This window comes from Gallinula chloropus (assembly GCF_964237585.1).
Source record: "Gallinula chloropus genome assembly, chromosome: 18".
In the NCBI taxonomy this organism is placed as follows: Eukaryota; Metazoa; Chordata; class Aves; order Gruiformes; family Rallidae; genus Gallinula; species Gallinula chloropus.
The window spans coordinates 6,666,807-6,684,296 of NC_140103.1; the positions used below are offsets into that span (position 1 = coordinate 6,666,807).

The window sequence follows — 17,490 nt, forward strand, 5'->3', positions numbered from 1 at the left end:
GTTTGCTGGTCTGTGATCCCATTCCCAAGCCCTTTGACCTTCCAAGCGTGGGCCCAGCAGAGCTTGGCTTGCCGTCAGCCCAGAGGATCGGCTATGGCTGCTGCCAGCACCTGGCACACTGCAGGGACACGTTTACTGTTGCTGGCTGGGCCAGGAACGCAGCAAGGAGGCGGCTCCTTCTGCCTTGGCCCAAGAATTGCAGAATCACAGAACTGTAGGAGTCAGAAGGGACCTCCAGAGATTGAGTCCAACTCCCCTGCCAAAGCAGGTTCCCTAGGACAGGTCACACAGGCCAGCAATCAGACAGGCCTTGAATATCGCCAGAGAAGGAGACTCTACAAGCCCCCCAGGGCAGCCTCTTCTAGGAGTCTGTCACCCTCACTGTGAAGTTCTTCCACATATTAGTGTGGAACGTCCTGCGCTCCAACTTGAGGCCTTTGCCTCCTGTCCTGTCCTCACAGACCACTGAGAAGAGGCTGGCTATCTCCCCCTGTGTCTCACACTTCAGATATCGATAACTATTAATTAGATCCCCTTTCAGTCTTCTTTTCTCAAGGCTGAACAGCCCCAGCGCGCTCAGCGTTTCTCACAGGGGAGAGATGCTCCAGGTCTTTGATCATCTCCACAGCCTCCTCTGGCTCTCTCCAGGAGACCCCTGGCTTTTTTGTAGCAGGAAGCCCAGAACTGGACACAATACTCCAGATGGGGCCTGACCAGGACAGAGCAAAGGGAGAGGATCACCTCCTCTGACCTGCTGGCCAGGCTCCTTTTAATGCCCCCCAGGACCCCATCGTCCTCCTTGTCCCCCTGGGGCACACTGCTGGCTCATGGCCAACCTGTCGCCCACCAGGACACCCAGGTCCTTCTCCGCAGAGCTCCTCTCCCACAGGGCACCCCCAGCCTGTGCCGATACAAGCAGTTAAGAAGCAGCTGCGTTGGCTTTGTGTGGCAAGGTCTGGGTAGCGTGCTGGGACCTCTGAATGTTACAGTGGCACCCTGCGTGTGAGCGCTTCCTCCAGACAGGCAGGACGTGTGGGGCTGCTGGTGGCTCAGGCAGCAGCTGCTTTTCCACTACAAAACGACTAATTTCATGAGGGACCCCACAGACACCCACCCACCCCCCCCAGGCTCTGCCTGAGACACAGCCCCGGGGTTGAGGTGGCCACGGGGCGGTTTTTGAAGGCACTGAGTGTTATCGCCTTGGCTGCAGCAGTCGGGTTACTTACGTCCCGCCCACCCAAAGCCCCCCGCGGCTTCACCCAGGGAAGGTCATTCTCCAGCGCCCGCGCTGAGTGCGGGAGCCGCGGCCGGGCCCTGTCGGGGGAGAAACTACCCGGCCCGGCGTGCCCCGCGGCTGCGGCGGGACTACAACTCCCGGCGTGCCCCGCGGCACCGTCTGCGCCGGTCCGGCGGGAGGGGCGGCAGCAGCAGCATCAGCAGCCCTGGCCGAGAGGGTCCCGCCGAGCGCGGGCTGTAGCCCGCCCCGCCGCCCGCCCGCCGCGCCGTGGGCTCTCCCGAGGAGGTAGGAGCCGCTTCCCCGCCGCCCCCTCTCCCCTCGCTGCGGGCCGTGCCCCCGCTGTGGCGGTTCGGCCCGGCCCGGCCCCGCCGCGGGGGTGTCCAGTCTGTGACGCGGCGCCCCTCTGCTTTGCCAGGACCCCCGGTGGCGGCCGGCGGAGCGGCACTGCCGGCTTCAAGTCGCCGGTGAGTCCCCGCCCGGGCTGGGGGGTGCGGAGGGGGTGGGGGTGGGTGCTGCTCGGCCCCTGGGAGAGGCCTCTGCTCTCTCCCGGCGAGGGGCCGGGGACTGGGGCGGAGGCGGCAGCCGGTGCCCCCCCGGCAGCCTCTCGCTCGGTTGCGGGCTCGGCCCGCACAGCGGGGTCTGGTTTCAGTGTGGGGCGAAGTTGCTCCTTGCCCGAGGAACTGGCGGCCCCGGGAGGGGTTGAGCTGCGTCCTCCCGGGCGCTTCTCCTGAACGCCGAGGGGTGACTTAAGGTTTTCACCTCTGTTACCGTTATTTTCACTTCACACTGTAAATCGGGCACGGAGCGGGCTGACGTTACACAGACTGAGAAGTAACTACCTGAGTTTCCCCCCCTCCCTACCCAGGAGTCTTTCCCCTCCCTCTTTATCCAGTGACACTGTATTTTCTGGTCGCTGCCTTCCAGCACTGTAGGATCTCATCCAGCACAGAACTAATGCTAAATGTCTTCTGTGATCCACAGATCCCATCCCCAAAATCCTGCCAACCTAATGGAGCCAGCGAAGCAGCCCTGCGACGTGAAATCGAAGAGCTGAAACACAAGGACCTTGCTCTAGACCAGGAAATTGCAGAGTTACTGTCTGAGTATGTCCTTGGCAAGCTCAGTTTTAGCTGGGATGTCACACTTATTCTTGTTTTTAAGACTAAACATGGTCCAGGCATTATTGATAAAAGCTGATCTCTTAAGATGCTGTTTTTATTGTGGTGTTACACAATGTTGATTACAGTGTTGGTTTTAGTTATAAGACCCGTTATGAACAAGAAGAAATTCTTCATGGTTGAGTTGGTAAAGCAAAAGGAGTTTTAGGGAGAGCTTGGATAAAGCTTTACCCCAGATGTTGCTTAAGTAATTACACATAAAATGGGAATGAGTAGGTTTAACCATTGTGATACCACAAGCTGTCATGCTACCAGCAGAGCTTGTTGATGTGGGAATTGAGGTAGAGATTGTGACTTGTGTGACCTGTGAAATTTAGTCCCAGATAAAGTTGTTTCCTTGTTTGTTCTCTGTTGGTGAAGCGTTCATGTTTTGTGTCTGAGGTGAGTGGCTTAAACCTTTGTATTCAAGAAGCAGAAGTGTTTTCCAGGCAAGCAAATGGCTTGTAGAGCACTTTGGCATGGTGGGTGCTACCTACAGGGCAGTGCAAGAGTTTTATTGTGGCTTCTTAGGACACAGCTGCTCATTAGCAATTCATTTGAGATAAAATTGCTGCTTGATTTTACCCAGATAAAACCCCTGGGTTATTTGTTGCAAAGGAGTGATATTTTCTAAGATAATGCCTAGTGCATAGCATGGAAATGGCAGAACAGCAAAGTCTGTTCCAAATGCTTTTTTGTTTTATCCTCAAGGATAAACAGACCTTCTTAATTTTGTTTCTCTAGCTACAGATTAGAGATACATATAAATTGAGTCCAAGACAGCCTATTTCTGTTTCTACTTGATTCAGAGAACTTGGGTGAATTGTTTGGGGTTTTTTAATAAGTCTTTATATGAGAAAAAAAACCCCAACACACCTCAAAATTGGCATCTGCTCATTCACAGCTTTCATGTTCATGACTTGCAGCAGCCGTGCTTGCTGCTTCAGAGGTGCCAGGTTTGGGTATCACAAATGCCCTTGCTGTGCTTGGTTGCCAGTGGCAGCACCTGCTCTGCAGCAGCAGCACCGATCCCACTGTGTCATTTCTGACCTCTCTGGTTTTATTGTCACAGAGGCTACAGCCTGGAGGAACTGGAGAAGCACATCTCTCTGCTGCACGAGTATAACGATATCAAAGACGCTGGACAGATGCTGCTGGGCAAGCTGGGTAAGGAAGGGGAAAGCTGGTAAAGAACTTACTTTTCACCCAGTTTTCATATAGACCCAGAGAGAGAAGCCACCATGCCATGAAGGCAGAGCTTGATTTGGAGATTCTCACTAGGCTTATGTTACCCAATCGCTTGCACAAGCACAAACGCTTCTGTTGTTACCTTCTGGAGGTGTTTTTAGGACTGAACATGTGAAAACAATGGTTGTTGGTTTAGTCTGTATTGTGGATTACCAAAATTTGATAGGTCTTATTAATTTTTCTCAGTTTTGCTCTTCATATGCTTAAAGAGAAGAGTTGAGACAAGTGGAGGGGCATAGCTGTAAAACCTTAGACTGGTTTCCTAGCTATGGGAGGTTCTGTGGGATACTGGGGCTACTGGGAGAAAAAGACAACTTCTCTGCCTGATCTTTGTTGAATGAAAGTGATTTCTTTTCCAGCTGTTATCCGAGGGGTTACTACAAAGCAGCTCTACCCTGAGTATGACCTGGAGCTGAGCGACTAGGATGGAGCCTGGAGCCTGCTGCATCCTGCAAAAATGACTGTTACTGGGCCTTCAGGTTTTGATGACACACTGATGCAGAACTGACTCGGAAGTGGATTTGCAACAGGGCATGGGTTAACAGCCTTATTTCTGAGCAGCTTTGGAATGTGAAAGCTGTTGAATTTATTAGCTGTTTCCTGCTTGTGGGACAGGGATGCAGCACTTTGGATAATTTCACCTGTTAATCAATCAACAGTGGTTTTATTTTTCTGTTGGAAAGGTTGTCATTCTGGTTGATGTTAAGGCTCTTCCCATGGAGCCTTTGATTCTCTCCAAGGGCTTTTTTGGATGCTGAATGGGTAGAAGTGAGGGCACACAAATGTGCAGTCTCACAGCTGCTTTGAAAGAAAAGGGAAAAACCCCTCAGAAGTAGTGAGGGAATGCGGCTGAAGTTGGGTGTTTTTGGGGTGGTGTGATGGAATCTGGATGAGTCTGGATGGACTGTGTTTTTGTACTTGACTCCTCTGGCATCTAGAGGATTTGTACTGTTCCTGTAGCACATGGTAAAATGTGAAGTTGTGTTTGTGTCCCATCTCAATAAAGCAGCTATCACATTTCTCAGCAGTTTAAGAGCCTATAAAACATCACATGAACCCAGGAACAAATTCTTAAACTATATTCTGGGACAATTACCTATTATTCAGATGTCTTCTGGGGACTTCATGGAGACAGTGTGGCTGAACTACCCAGAATTACCTTCTACTCTTCCAAACACAGAATCACTGTGAAAAGCAGTGGTGTCCTCAACACAAAGCTGTGTAGAGAGCATGAATGTTTCAGTGTCAGGTGCTAGGACTGAGGGTGGCTGCACGGACTAAATTTGGCTGCTTTGTGCAGTCCTGACTGATGAAACACTCTGCTGATGGCAGATCCATTGTCCCTTTTTTCCACTCAAGCTTGATGTGCTGTCCATTTCTACTTCTAAGACCTTCCTGACAGTAACTTTCCCCCCTGGTCTGCAGTCTGCTCATTATTTCCAGATTTTAATCACATGAATCTCATCATAGTGCTTGGAAACCAGAAAAAGCTCACAAGGCTGCTGCTGAGAACCATTCTGTGATTCGAAGAGTTACCTTGTTTTGCTGCAAAAGCTGTGGGGAAGGGTCTGACGGGTGTGGGCAAGGTCTCTGTAGTCTGTGATTCTTCCAAGCAGGTCTTTGCTAACATGGTTGTGTGTCTGGTGGGAGGAAATTTACTGTGGCCATGCAAGAACAGAGAGAGTTACAGGCACACCCTCCCCACTGTAAACCCTCTTGAGTGTGGAAAGCTGTTCTGGAGTGGTTTGAAGGGAAGGAGCAAAGTCACAAGAAGTCTAGAACCAAAGGCTAACTTTGTTCTCAAAACTCAGGTTCCTGTTTTGTTGTCTATGGAAGGTGCCCTGAGCCTGGTCCCTTCTCCACGGAGGATGAACCCCTGCAGAACCAAGCAGCTGAGGCAAGAACAACCTGTCCTTGGGGAGTCCCTACGGCTCCGCAGCTGGCACGGTAACATGCCACATGGTGGCAGCTCTGGTCCTCTGCTGTGCTGGCAGCTCTGTGCAGAGCCAGGAAACCCAGAACAACTGCAAGATTGCAGGGTCTAAGTTAATGACTCCCAGATGCTTCAGGACAGGACTTGGGTAATTCATCACAGCCCCTCTTACTGCTCTTGCCCATTACTTCTTGTACCTCGCTGGCTAGCTGGAAGATAGAAAGTCAAATCCAGAAGAGGAATAGAACAAATCTTTTTCTGATTTCAGTAAGTAAATCTCCAAACTCTCCAAGTGTATAGCTCAAAAAATACTGAGGCAAATAATACATGTAACTTCAGACTTTAAATTTAGACAGGTGTGTTTTTGTCCAGTCAGATCCCTCTGTAATGAGCTAACAGAGATATAATTGTTTTGGAGAGCTAACATCTATCTGCATGGAGGTGCTGCAGAGCAGGTACCACAGACCCTGAACACCCTTGGTTCCTCAGGAGGAAGAAAAATAAGGGCAAAAACCCCAGCAGTGTGGTCTTTTTATTTTAATGAGCCAGTGTACTCACGGCTGAGCGCTGAGCCAAGAACCAGCCTCTTGCCCTTTAGGTCACTCTCAATTTTCTTTCTTCTCCATCAGTCCCTATTACAAGCCACTTTCCTCATCACACGCCTACTCTGGATATAAACACTTCCTTGCATTGCTTTGTGTAAGCTCTTTTCTCCCTCTTTTAGAGCTTCTGAGCTCTTCTTCAGCTGAAGCAGCTTTCCATTAGGGCTAATGGAGAGAAAACAGGACAACAGAGGGAAAATGAAATCCATACACTAGTTAAGTTATGCTGCCAGTTGCAAGGAACAAACAAATCCGTGCAATCAAGGGAGTACAGCTCTGTAAGATGCTGTCTGTATTTCCTGCTGCTAAACAATTTGGGGATGGGTTTTTATATCTCTTAGCAACCTAATGTTCCCGAAGTCAGGAGGAATTTTGGCACAGCCAGCTCCTGTTAATGAACTGTTTGTGATGCTTTAAAAAAAAATTATACAGCCTGTCACTGAAAAAAAAACAAAGCAAGCCTCCCTGATTAAAGTCATCTCAAGGAAAGGGTGGAAGTGAACTGCAATTAACCTCTTTCCTTCTGCTGTCCATCAGGCTGTCAGCGTGTAGCTGCGTTATTGTGCTACTGAGATGGCTCGTGGCTGTCGTCCCCCCCCAGCACACCCTCAGCTGTCTGCAGCGTGAGCCGGCTCCGCAGCCATCTCATGAAGAAGGTTTTTATCCTGATGGCCTAATGTTTTCTCCAGTTCTGTTTTCACTTTAAGCTGACAGTCCTGGATCGCTTTCTGTATACTCTGCAGGTTCCACTGGGTTCTCAGGAGAGCGTCATCCAGCGTGAAGACACCGTCGCGTATTCTCCGCACGTGCGTGCACACAGCAGAGGATTTCAGCTCCAGACCAATCTCATGAACTATTTTTCTGAGGTACTGCTGAGTCTCATTCAGGCAGTGAATCTCTAGGAGGACAGAGAGATTCCATCAGAGGGAGCAAAGTGTTGACACAGACTCAAACCTTGTCTGCAAACCCAGACATCGCTTGGAGATGCTGAAGGAACTGGTTTGATAGAAGAGACTATTCAAGATACAGCATGGGTGGATTATGATTTTCTGCAGCATGTCTTGATTATGATATATTGCAGCCTGTCTCAACACCTCCCAGAGTGAATGTTTCAGAAAACAAATCCACAGATACAGGAGAGTAATGTAGAAATGTACGTATTTCGAAGGGGTTGAGACAAGGTACCTTCTTAATACAAGTAATTTGTGACTGGCTGCAGGAAAACAAACCACACTTCAAAAACTGGAAGCCACCACAGAAATGCATAACACTGAAGCACTGGGCTAAGGGAGAATTTCACCCCCTAATTATTAATTATGCAAGTTTTCTTGCCACAGTCTTAGACATGGAACCAGCAGGGAAAGATGGATGAGCTGGGTGCACAGCTGGTTTACTCCAGTGCTTCAGCAGTGTGAGGGTTCCAGCTCTTGCCCTACCAAAAAAAAATGTCACTACCACACTAAGTAGTTCATCTAATGAGGAGATGCTTTTGTGACTTTGGCAATGTCAAGTCATTACATTTTCTGCAGGGATTGCCAGTCACGATTGTGTTCGTGCAAAGCTCCCGACTCATTTAGCATTAAATCACTGATAGGAAACTGAAGTTTACTGAGGACTTTGCTGTGATATATACTGAAACATCCCCAGTATGTTTTGTATCCATCCTACCTAGCTGGAATTCTGGAAGCGTGAACTGGAGGCATCTGATTGCTGTGATTATCGGAGGGCTTTTTCCCATGGGGCGGATCAACCCTTTGACAGCCAGCTCGTATGCCTCTTGTGTTTTCATGTCAATGTTAGAGTGCCTGGAAAAGGAGGAAAAAAAAAAGAGAACAGACATGAAGTACATCTCTTCAATGGGATTCAAAATATCTCCACCCCCCAGAAAAGCAGAGCTGCAGTTTTTATTCTTAAAACTGCCTATGCATTGAGCCTTTGCATACATTTTAATGCTATATACTGTCAGCAGCAGAGCACAGCTTGGAAGGGAGGTACTTGGTCAGGTCTACAAGATATTTTTTGTAGGTCCTAATGTAGTGAATAGGTCCTAAAATAGCTGGAGATTTCAGGATACAAGAGGGACACTTAACTGCAACCTCTCAAGAGTTCAGAGCACTCAGAGTAACTTCTCTCTGTTCCTGTCTAGCACTCCAACCTTTAAAGACTTTGATGATGACAAACAAAGTCATCTCATTTGTTTCAAAGCCCAGCAGCTGGATAAGGTCAGCTGCATTTCCCCACGGGGTACGTACATCAGCAGGGCCTTGCGATTTGTCCCTTGAATGACAGCCACAATCCGTTCCAGCTTCTCCCTTGTGATATGATCTGCACATAACAAGGCAGAAACAAAGTCTCAATTATCCATCCAGAAACTGGAAGGAAAGAGCAGCCTGAAACGTGCCATGGGGGTATCAAAAAAACACATCAGTTGAGTTTCTTACCAAATGTTGTCTTCTCTATTAGCTTCCCTGTGTCTGAGAAGTCATTAGTGGCTTTACCAAACAGCCCACTGACAGTGTAAACCTTGAAGGAAGGCAAAGAGTGCAATTTATCAAAGAAATACTCCAAGCAATCGAGTACCAACGTTCTGTGGGGCAGCTGCAAGGATGTGCAGGCCTGCTGCTGCACTCAGATGTTCTGAGGCCGTTCAGAGCCATCACCTACCTTGGTCAGGTGGCAGTCATACAGATCATTGAGCAACTTGTTCCCGTGGCCCATGCCCAGCACTGAAACACAGAAGATGGGGAACCCATTATTCAACCACGCGGGAAGTTACTGATGTGCATTTACACATCACTGTGCGCTCATGCTACTCTTCTTCCCCCAGACAGGGTTGGATCTCCTTTAGAAGTCACGTCTGGGCAACGCAATTAAACCCCCAAATTACTGCTTGTTACTACTATAAAGCTGCAACTTGGGTTTTCCCAGGACTTTCCACCTGGGCACTTCAGGGCAACCCCTCGGCGACACCCGCCACGGTGAAGCCAGCTCCAGCGCTGGAACAGAGACGGGGGTTCCATGGCAGATCCCTATCGGTGTCACGGGCAGATGTTTGGTGTTGTCACAGCAAAGCCCTGCGTGCTGGGGGTAAGGGGTCGCTCCCATCCCCAGTGCCTTGTAGGATCGCTGCTGCGGTGTTTCGAGACCCTGGGGGTGTGAGGGCTGAGCGCTCGCTCGCAACCCATCACCTCGGAGCCCGCCGGGCCGGGTGCCGCTCCAAGATCAGACTCACCGAAGACTCCCGAAGCCTTCGCGTCCAGCCGGTGACCAGCTCCGATCTTCAGCCGCCTGAACCGCGGCCCTCGGACTGCAACGGAGACAGCGTCGGGCCCGGCCCACAGCGCCCGCCGGGGCCCCCACCGCCCCGGGGCTCCCAGTGTCCGAGGGGCTCCCACCACCCCGGGAGGGGATCCCACCGCCCCGTCCCGGTGCACACACCCAAACGCCACCCGCTCCCCGCCACGGCCGAGACCCGGCGGCGGCACTTACCGAGGGGGTGGTCGGCCAGCACCGGCACTCTGGCGGCCACCAGCCCCACGGTCCCGTCCGGGGCGGGCAGGAAGCGGACGTGCTGCCGCGGGGCGCGCTGCGGAGCCGCGTTCAGCTCTACAAGAGAAGCGGGGAGCGGTCAGGGGCGGCCGGCAGCGCCCCCCACATCCCCCCCCCCCCCCGCCCCCCATCCCTGCCCGGGGGAGCGTGTCCCGCCGCCGGCCCGCAGCCCCCCGGGGCAGCGCGCCCCGCTCACCGCGCAGCACCGCCGTCTCCACCGCATCACGGACGCGGCTCCACACCACCCCCGGCGGCTTGTACACGGCGAAGAGCCCGCCCGGCAGCGCCATGCTGCGCCGCGCCGCCCCGCCCCGCTCCGCCGGGAGCTTCCGGGGCAGGCGCGGTGATGATGATGATGGTGGTGGGGGGGGTGATGATGCGGCGGGTGGCGGTGCCGTTGCTACGGGCGGGACACGCTTCCCCAGGCGAGTGCCTTTCCCCACCTCCATCCCCGCCGTCCCCCGCGGGCAGCCCCAAGGGCATCTGGGCCATGCACGCCCCGTTCGCCTTCCCCGCGGGCGCTGCCGGGTCACCGCGCCGGTTCTTCACCCCCCCCCGCTCCCCGCAGGCAGAGCCCGGCTGAGCTACGCCGAGCCGCGGACCCGGGATGGACGCAGCGAGGAGGAGGAGGAGGAGGAAGGGTGCTACCAGCTGTACCCCGGGCATATCCCCACCAGCCCGCTGCAGAAGGCGCTGCTGGCTGCCGGCTCGGCCTTTATGGCTCTCGCTGACCCCTACAGACATGGTAAGATGAGCTGGGGGAGCTCTTGCCGCCCAGGGCCCTTATTAACGTCCAACACATCCTGTCCCGTGTCTCCTGGGAGCTTCTCCAGGGACTTTGTTTGTCCTTCTGTTGGACGAAACGTTTTGCAGTGGGGCAAGTGCAGGGCTGAGACCTGGCCCAGGGCAGGAGGCTGTAGAAGAGATGGAGTGAGGCACCCCAGACACCCCCCAGAAATCTTCTCCTCACCCCCTGTGATGCCACCCAGCCCTATCTCATTCCTCCTTGGTCCCCGCTGCCTCTGGCCTACTCCCGCGTCCCTCCCTCCAGTGACACCAGGGCAGAGCACCCTGGAGGCTGAAGTTCTGTGGTTCCTGGGGTCCCTGCTTTGCCACAGCTCCTGGCTAAGGGGCAGGAAAGGGGCGGCCCCATTTCCTCACCTGCCAACCAAGAGCAGTTGGATGTTATGAAACCCACTCCTGGGTCACTCTCTGGTCTCTCTTTCAGACATGGTGGCAGTTCTCGGGGAGACCACGGGCTGCCTTGCCCTGCCCAACCTGCGAGACAAGATGAAGCACCACCCTGAAGGTTACCGCATCCTCCAGTGCGTCCCTCCACATCCCTCCCTCCCTGTCTGTCTGGTTTGGGGCGGGGAGGGAGACGCGAGGCCAAGCGCATTCCTGGGGCTCCCTGAAGGGACAGCCCTGCGCTCCCTGGCTGGAAAAGCAGCACAGGCATTTTGTTAGCTCGAACCTTCCAGGTTGCTTATTTTCCTTTATTTTTAATGATCACAGGAGCCCCGTGGCAAAGCCTGGATGGCCCGAGCACAGCGTGCTGGGCACTGCTGTCTGTCCGTTCTGCTTCGCTGCTGGAACTGGCAGGTCCCAACGCAAGGAGATGCAGCGGCAGGCGCAGGGGAGAAACCCATGGACGTGGATGCTGAGCAGCGATGAAAACCCACCACATCCACGGATTTCTCCCCTGTGCCTGCTGCCGCATCTCCTTGTGTTGGAGACTTTGTCCCTGCTGATCTGCCACCTCCTTAGACACCTCCATACTATTTTTTTTTTCCTGGCATCTGCAGCATCTCCCCAGGCTGTGAAACGAGGCTGCTTCTCTTGTCTTTCTTGTTAAGACTTGATCACTTTTGCTTCCATGTCTGCAGGGACTTGTCGAGCATGGCAAGGGACTTTATGAGTCTGTTATTAACCAAGCTCCTACTGCTTATTAGCCTGTCTTGCTCCTGCTCATCGTGTGCCACGCCTGCTGCTTGTGTATTGTTCGGGTTGTAGCACAAAGGGGCCTGGGAAGAGCTGGGTTTCGCTGTATGTTTGTGTGGAGTGGCCTGATCCTGGCTCCAGGCACTGACATGGCAAAGCACATGAAGCACCAGGATGGGGCTGAGCTCCAGAGGAACTGCCCAGGGGAGGGGAACTGCAAAGGCACCAAGGGCTAGGGAGGGTTATCCCCACCTGCACCTTGCCATATGGTATTGCAGGGTTTGCTCTGGTCTGCTCTGTGCACACAAGTGGGGTTTTTAATCCTAGAAACAGCTCAGGACCCTTTTACACCAAAAGGATCTGCAGCCAGGGCAGAGCTGCTGTGAGTCCAGCCTTTCTCCCTGGCACCTCCAGCTCCTGGAGCCATGCAGGGCATTTATCAGGGGAAGAATTTATCCTGTGCATGGGAATAAAAGGGCTTTTGTTTAGTTTCAGGGCTGTGGGGCACCTGAGTGCCACCAGCTTGGAGAGCAGACCATTCTGTGCGTCGCTGCCACATGGCTGGTGGGGAAAGCCTGAGCAGGGGAGAAACTAAACCTGCATTGAGAACAAACTCCCTCCCCTCTTTAGGGTTGTTCCTTTCAAGTGCTGGCTGCTCTGCAGGGATGCTAAAGAGCTCCACTCCCCCAGGTCTGGCTGTTGCTGAGGACTGTGCCTGGCCAGCTGCCTGCATGGCAGCATTCTGGTGCAGAGGACACCAGTGTTTTTCCAATCAGGGTTTCATGGGGGTGCAAGATAAGCACTCTCATTGCCAAGGCTTCAGCTAGGTCCTTTAAGCAATTTGCATCCCAGCCTCAGCAATAGAAATAAGGGTGTATCCCTGCAGCGAGCTGTCAGGATGCATGCAAGGAAAATGCCTGGGAAGGGCAGAGACAGGGGATGGGGGTTCCCAGGGGCTCTTCTGCTGTGGGTTTCACTCTGAGACTCACTGACTTGTGTTTTGCTGTCAGGGAACGGCCTCGCATCCGTCTCTCCACCTTGGACATGGCCAGGCTGCGGGCGCTGCCGGGTGGCACGCTGGGCCGAGAGTACGTCCGGTTCTTGGAGGACAACGTGAGTGTGGGGTTTCACAGGGTGCACCTGACTGTAGTCAGTCCCATGGATGTGATTTAGAGGGAGATTGGAGCCACCTGTGGGGAGCCCTCTGGGATTGAGAGTCGGGATGGGATGAGATGCTGGGCGTTGGACAGTGCTGCACAGTCCGTGGCTTTCATCTGTGTAAATGATACTGACCCCGTCACTGGGGACTGGGAAGTGTGCTTGTTCATTAAAGAACAAGACCAGAAATGTGAAGTTTGGAAGGGGCTGAATTGGACCCCTCTGGGTTTACAGAAGGTTTCTCCAGACACTCGGATGCCACCCAAGTTCGTTGATGATGAAGAGCTGGCATACGTGATCCAGAGGTACCGGGAAGTCCACGACCTGATGCACACCCTCCTGGGCATGCCAACCAACATGCTAGGTGAGCGGCAGTGGGCTCAGAGGGCTGCTCTTGCCAAACCCTGCTGATGATGCTCAGCCAAAGTCTCCCAAGAATGCAGCAGGCTGGGCCAGCCAGACCCCTTGATCCTCAGCCTGGGGAGGTGTGAGGGGAGGTTTGCAACATCACTGTCCTGCATAGCTGGCTCTGTGGTGACCGAGAGCCCATGGGATGTCACCTTTGCTCTGCTGGAAGCCCTGGGTGCTGGCAGCTGCTGGGTGGGTAGGTGGGTGTTTGCTGCCTGGCAGGGAGGGTGGCACCAAGGGAGGATTATTTCACAAGCTCTGAGCAAAGGCAGGAGTGTGGGGGGTTCCTCTTTGCTCCTTATCTGTGCTTCCCCATGTCCTTTGCCCTGGTTTTGTGTCTGACTCAATAGCAAGTCACAAGTCGAGCCTTGCTGATGAGCCTGCAGGAACCAGCAGGTCAGGTCTCCTGAGCAGGTTTTGGCTGAAAGGGCTGTCCTGTGCCCAGAGACAGGGATGGGGATCAGGCCTCAGCAACTGCATTGCTGAAGGTCTGCAGGGAGCTGGCCTCCTGCCCAAGAGGTGTTTCCCAAGCTCCTGGAGCATCAGCAGGGTGCTGCTCTCCTGGGGCTCCCGTGCTGTCCCTCTCGGGTGGGTGGTGCAGAACGGGGGTCATCCTGGCACAGGATGAGGCCATAGCTAGATTTAGGAGGCATTCCTGAGTCCTGCCACAGAGGCAGAGGGGATGGGGGCACAGCCATAGGAGGCAGATCATGCAGATTGTGTTGCAGGATGGTGTGGCCCTGGCTGGCCCTTGACCCAGACACCCTGCTCCTTCCTGCCCACGGCATCCCTGCTCCCTCCTGCTCACAGTATCCCTTCTCCCTCCCAGGTGAGGTGGTGGTGAAGTGGTTTGAAGCCATCCAGACAGGGCTGCCCATGTGTGTCCTGGGAGCAGCGTTTGGCCCCGTCCGTCTCAGCGCACGGTAGGCACCAGCACCGGTTGATGGGGAGGGTGTCTCTGCCCTGGGGATGTGCCAGCCTGGTGATGCTTTCTGGTGTTCTCTGGGGATGAAGAGAGGTTTGTAGGGGAGGTCCAGATGGGGATCCCTTGTGTGAATCATCTGCTTTGCCCCCGTGGCCCAGGGCAGAGTTGACAGCAGGAGGCATGGTTTTGCCTGGTCACTGAAGCAGAACCTGACGCTGTCATCTGCTTCCAGCACCAAATCTCCTGTGCCAGGCAGGAGGACCAATGCCCAGGCCTGGCTGCCCTTGACTGGGTATGTGTTGAGGGCCAGCAGTACCCTTACCATGCTGGTAGCCATAACATGCCCTGGCACATCTGTTTCAGTGGCCCAGCTCAGTTTGGAGATTGCAGAACCTGAGGTCTGGTCTTGGGTTTGTTACCTACTGTAACCTTCCTGGCACACTGTCCCCTTCTGTGCCTCAGTTTCCCCTGTGAGTTAAGCAGAAGGGATGCTAGAGGAGTGGATGGGCTTATGGTATATCGGACACATGGGGTTGGCATCTGCCAGAGACTCGGAGAAGGAAAGCAGAACAAAACATGGGAATCAAAACTGTCACTGTATGTGTCTCTTGTTCCAGGAAGCTGCAGGTCCTGGCCACCGACCTGATTCCCTGGGCGATTCGGAGCGGGCGCAACGCCAGCTGCATCTTGAATGTCTACTACGAGCAGCGCTGGGAGCAAGCAGTGGAGTCCCTGCGGGAGGAGATCGGCATCCTCCCTCCCCCAGCCATTCGAGTGTGAGAGCTCAGGCACAGGGAGGGGACAGGAGATCCCCCTTGGCAGACAAGAGCCGTTCCCTGCCACACTCCATCTCCTCCTGCCCGGGAGCGCAGTGCGGCTCTGCTATCGGCCACCACGGATCTGGGGGCTGAGTTTTCTCCTGCCAAAAACTGGCACCCTGCTGTTGGCAGAGGCCAAGTGGCACCTCCCTGAGTCATGCCAAAACATGACCCTTTTTGCTGTTTGTGGCTTGGTGGAAGGTTGGTGAGTCCTGCCGTGCCTTGGCCACCTGAGCCTGACACCTGGCTCCAGTACTGATGCTCCAAAATGCTGGGATGAGAGGGAGCAGAGAGAGTTTAAAACCCATCAGAGCAAACTTGGCCCTTCTGCAGTTCTCAGGCCATACAGGTAAAACCTCCCTCCCACCCTCCCCAGAACAACCAGGACATCTTGGGGCCACCCTGGATCAGAGCTGAACTAGCGATTTACAGAGAAGGCCAGGGGCAGGTTTGGTGTGTGCGACAGTGCAATCCCATCTTGTACTGGTGCCTAACTGGTCTCCCGATGGGTCATATGGAATGTGCCTCATGCCTTGGAGCGTGGGTGGTGCGTGACTGCGTGCCCACGGGAGCACGCAGCGAAATAGCTTTGGATGTTCCGCCCACTGGATTGGTTGTTTGAGAGTGGATCCCAGGCTGCCGTGTCTCCCTGTAGTCCCTCCCCATCAGAAAAGCTGAAATCCATAGGAATGTGCCTGGTTTTCAGTAGGAATTGCCCCTTCCTTGGACATAAGAGTCTGAATCCACAGAAAGGGCAGGTGCTTGCGCTGCATCTGGGAGCTGATTGCTGTCTGGGTTAATTAAACAGGGCTCCAGACTGCCAGGGGCTGGAGAGCAGAGCTGTTGGATGCCAGGGCGGAGCGCCACAAGGTCAGGGGGTCTTTGTATGTGTGGGTTTGTGTTTAAGTTCTTTCTTGCTTAATAAAATCCATGGTGGAGCTTGTAGTTCGTTACGCCTCCCTTTCCAAGGGGGATATCTGACGTGAAACTTCACCCCTTTCTGGCTCCAGTGGGGTCTGCTGTTCTTTGTTGGCAGCTGTAGGTGGTGGCAGGGCACACACATGGCAACATATCTCTGGGGACCACAGGGCACAAAGGCTGTGGAGCCACATCTTTCCAACTGGGATTTGGGGGTGTTGGGCTGTTGAGTGGCTCCTTGCGGGTTGTCATTGCAGAAAGGCCTGGTCAGAGGAAGAATGGGAGGGGGAAAGACTGGGGGCTTCCTACGGTGATCCCGGTTTCTAGGGGAGGGAGGGGGTGCTCTGCTTGGGGCCCTTTGGTGGTCCTGAGGGATAGTTGTGGAGCTGGGGAATGTGGTGTTGCCACACTGTGAACTTCACTGGCCCCATCGTAGTCTCCCCGGGGATGCTGGAATAGACCAACAGTCCAACCAGGAGTTGGAGCTGCACCATCCCAGGAGGCTGGGAAGGGGCAAAACTCTTGCTTTTTGGGCTACATTCAAAAGACACTGGGGCAGGAGAACTGGGGGCCTTCCAGCTTCCTCTGACTCCCTGCTTTCAGCTTCTCCCTCCACCCCCACCAGCCAGACTTTGGGGTTTTTCTCCCAAACTGGGCTCTGGCCTCCCCTTGGCCTTCAGAGTTATTTCAACCGGATGATGAAGGATGACATATAAATACATCCTTCTGCTGCCATAAACCACACAGAGCGGCAGTTGTCCTGTTGCAGTGGATGACAGAGAAGTGTTTCACCCTAAAAATGGCCCAGAAATGCCATTTTCTGCCTCAGAAATGTGCCGGAGCTTTGGGGGGAGGGGGGTTTAAATGCAAGGGAAGCAAAGCCCTGCTGCTGCCAGAGGCCCTGCGCAGCAGCTGAGGGAATGTGGGCAGTGATGGCCGTGCGAGGGGGTTTTGCAGCGCTCTGGGTTGTTTGGTGCGGCTGTGGAACGCTCGGGCAGGCGGCAGTGGCTGTGCCCCCTCCCCACAGCCCCGTATGGCGGGGCCAGCGCTACAGAAATAGCAGGATGGCACGTCACACCGTGTCACCTCACGTCACACGGCAGCTGCTCGGCCATGTCACGGGACGGAGCCACCACAGGCCCTGCTCGCCGCTTGTTGCCTCTTTGGAAGGAAGGTGGTGACGGCAGAGGGGGGTCCAGGGGTGATTTGGGCAGGACAGGCACGTGAAAAAGCTGTTTGGGGGGGGGGGACACACACATATATTTGCTGTGGACAAGCAGCAGCCTCCCCAGCAGCGGCCTGTGCCGGTGCAGCCACTCAGGGGAGGCGGTAGGAGGGGATGAACCGTTTTTCTTCACACTCCCCCATCACACGCACCCTGGGCAGGGCCGCGCCCCGAGCCCCGTCCCCGCCCGGGTCTGTGTCGCCGTCGTCCCCGTTCCCGGGACCGCAGCGGGCCCCCGCCGAAAACCGGGCTCCTCACACCGCGGTCCGCCGAGGGCAGCCGGGGTCCTGCGCGGCTGCAGTGGCCGAGGATGGCGGCTCCTTCCATTCCTCACGCATCCCCGGGCCCGCGGCGGTCACAGAACCCCAAGA

At 54.4% G+C, this 17,490-nt stretch overlaps 3 protein-coding genes across 4 annotated transcripts; 2 read left to right on the forward strand and 1 right to left on the reverse strand.

Moving 5' to 3' along the window:
- Positions 1-93: 93 nt before the first annotated feature.
- SWI5 (SWI5 homologous recombination repair protein) lies at positions 94-4,659 on the forward strand (the record flags this gene model as incomplete). Its single annotated transcript, XM_084272732.1, has 6 exons — positions 94-214; positions 1,294-1,522; positions 1,653-1,701; positions 2,219-2,340; positions 3,467-3,561; positions 4,002-4,659. The coding sequence occupies 6 exons, from the start codon at positions 94-96 to the stop codon at positions 4,064-4,066; spliced, it is 681 nt and encodes a 226-aa protein (XP_084128858.1). The 3' UTR covers positions 4,067-4,659.
- Positions 4,660-6,082: 1,423 nt separating this feature from the next.
- Positions 6,083-10,016, reverse strand: TRUB2 (TruB pseudouridine synthase family member 2; the record flags this gene model as incomplete). Of its 2 annotated transcripts, XR_014617713.1 has the most annotated exons (9): positions 6,083-6,342; positions 6,691-7,075; positions 7,846-7,982; positions 8,430-8,502; positions 8,619-8,700; positions 8,842-8,903; positions 9,410-9,484; positions 9,667-9,783; positions 9,923-10,016. XR_014617713.1 is itself a non-coding variant. In XM_084272697.1 (8 exons), 8 exons carry the CDS (start codon positions 10,014-10,016, stop codon positions 6,786-6,788), a joined length of 930 nt encoding a protein of 309 aa, XP_084128823.1. In that variant the 3' UTR covers positions 6,083-6,785. The 2 variants fall into 2 exon arrangements, 1 of the variants encoding a protein (XP_084128823.1); XM_084272697.1 differs by having other exon boundaries at positions 6,083-7,075.
- Positions 10,017-10,072: 56 nt separating this feature from the next.
- COQ4 (coenzyme Q4) lies at positions 10,073-15,919 on the forward strand (the record flags this gene model as incomplete). Its single annotated transcript, XM_084272424.1, has 7 exons — positions 10,073-10,155; positions 10,299-10,471; positions 10,955-11,051; positions 12,678-12,780; positions 13,060-13,189; positions 14,063-14,156; positions 14,776-15,919. The coding sequence occupies 7 exons, from the start codon at positions 10,073-10,075 to the stop codon at positions 14,936-14,938; spliced, it is 843 nt and encodes a 280-aa protein (XP_084128550.1). The 3' UTR covers positions 14,939-15,919.
- Positions 15,920-17,490: the final 1,571 nt, after the last annotated feature.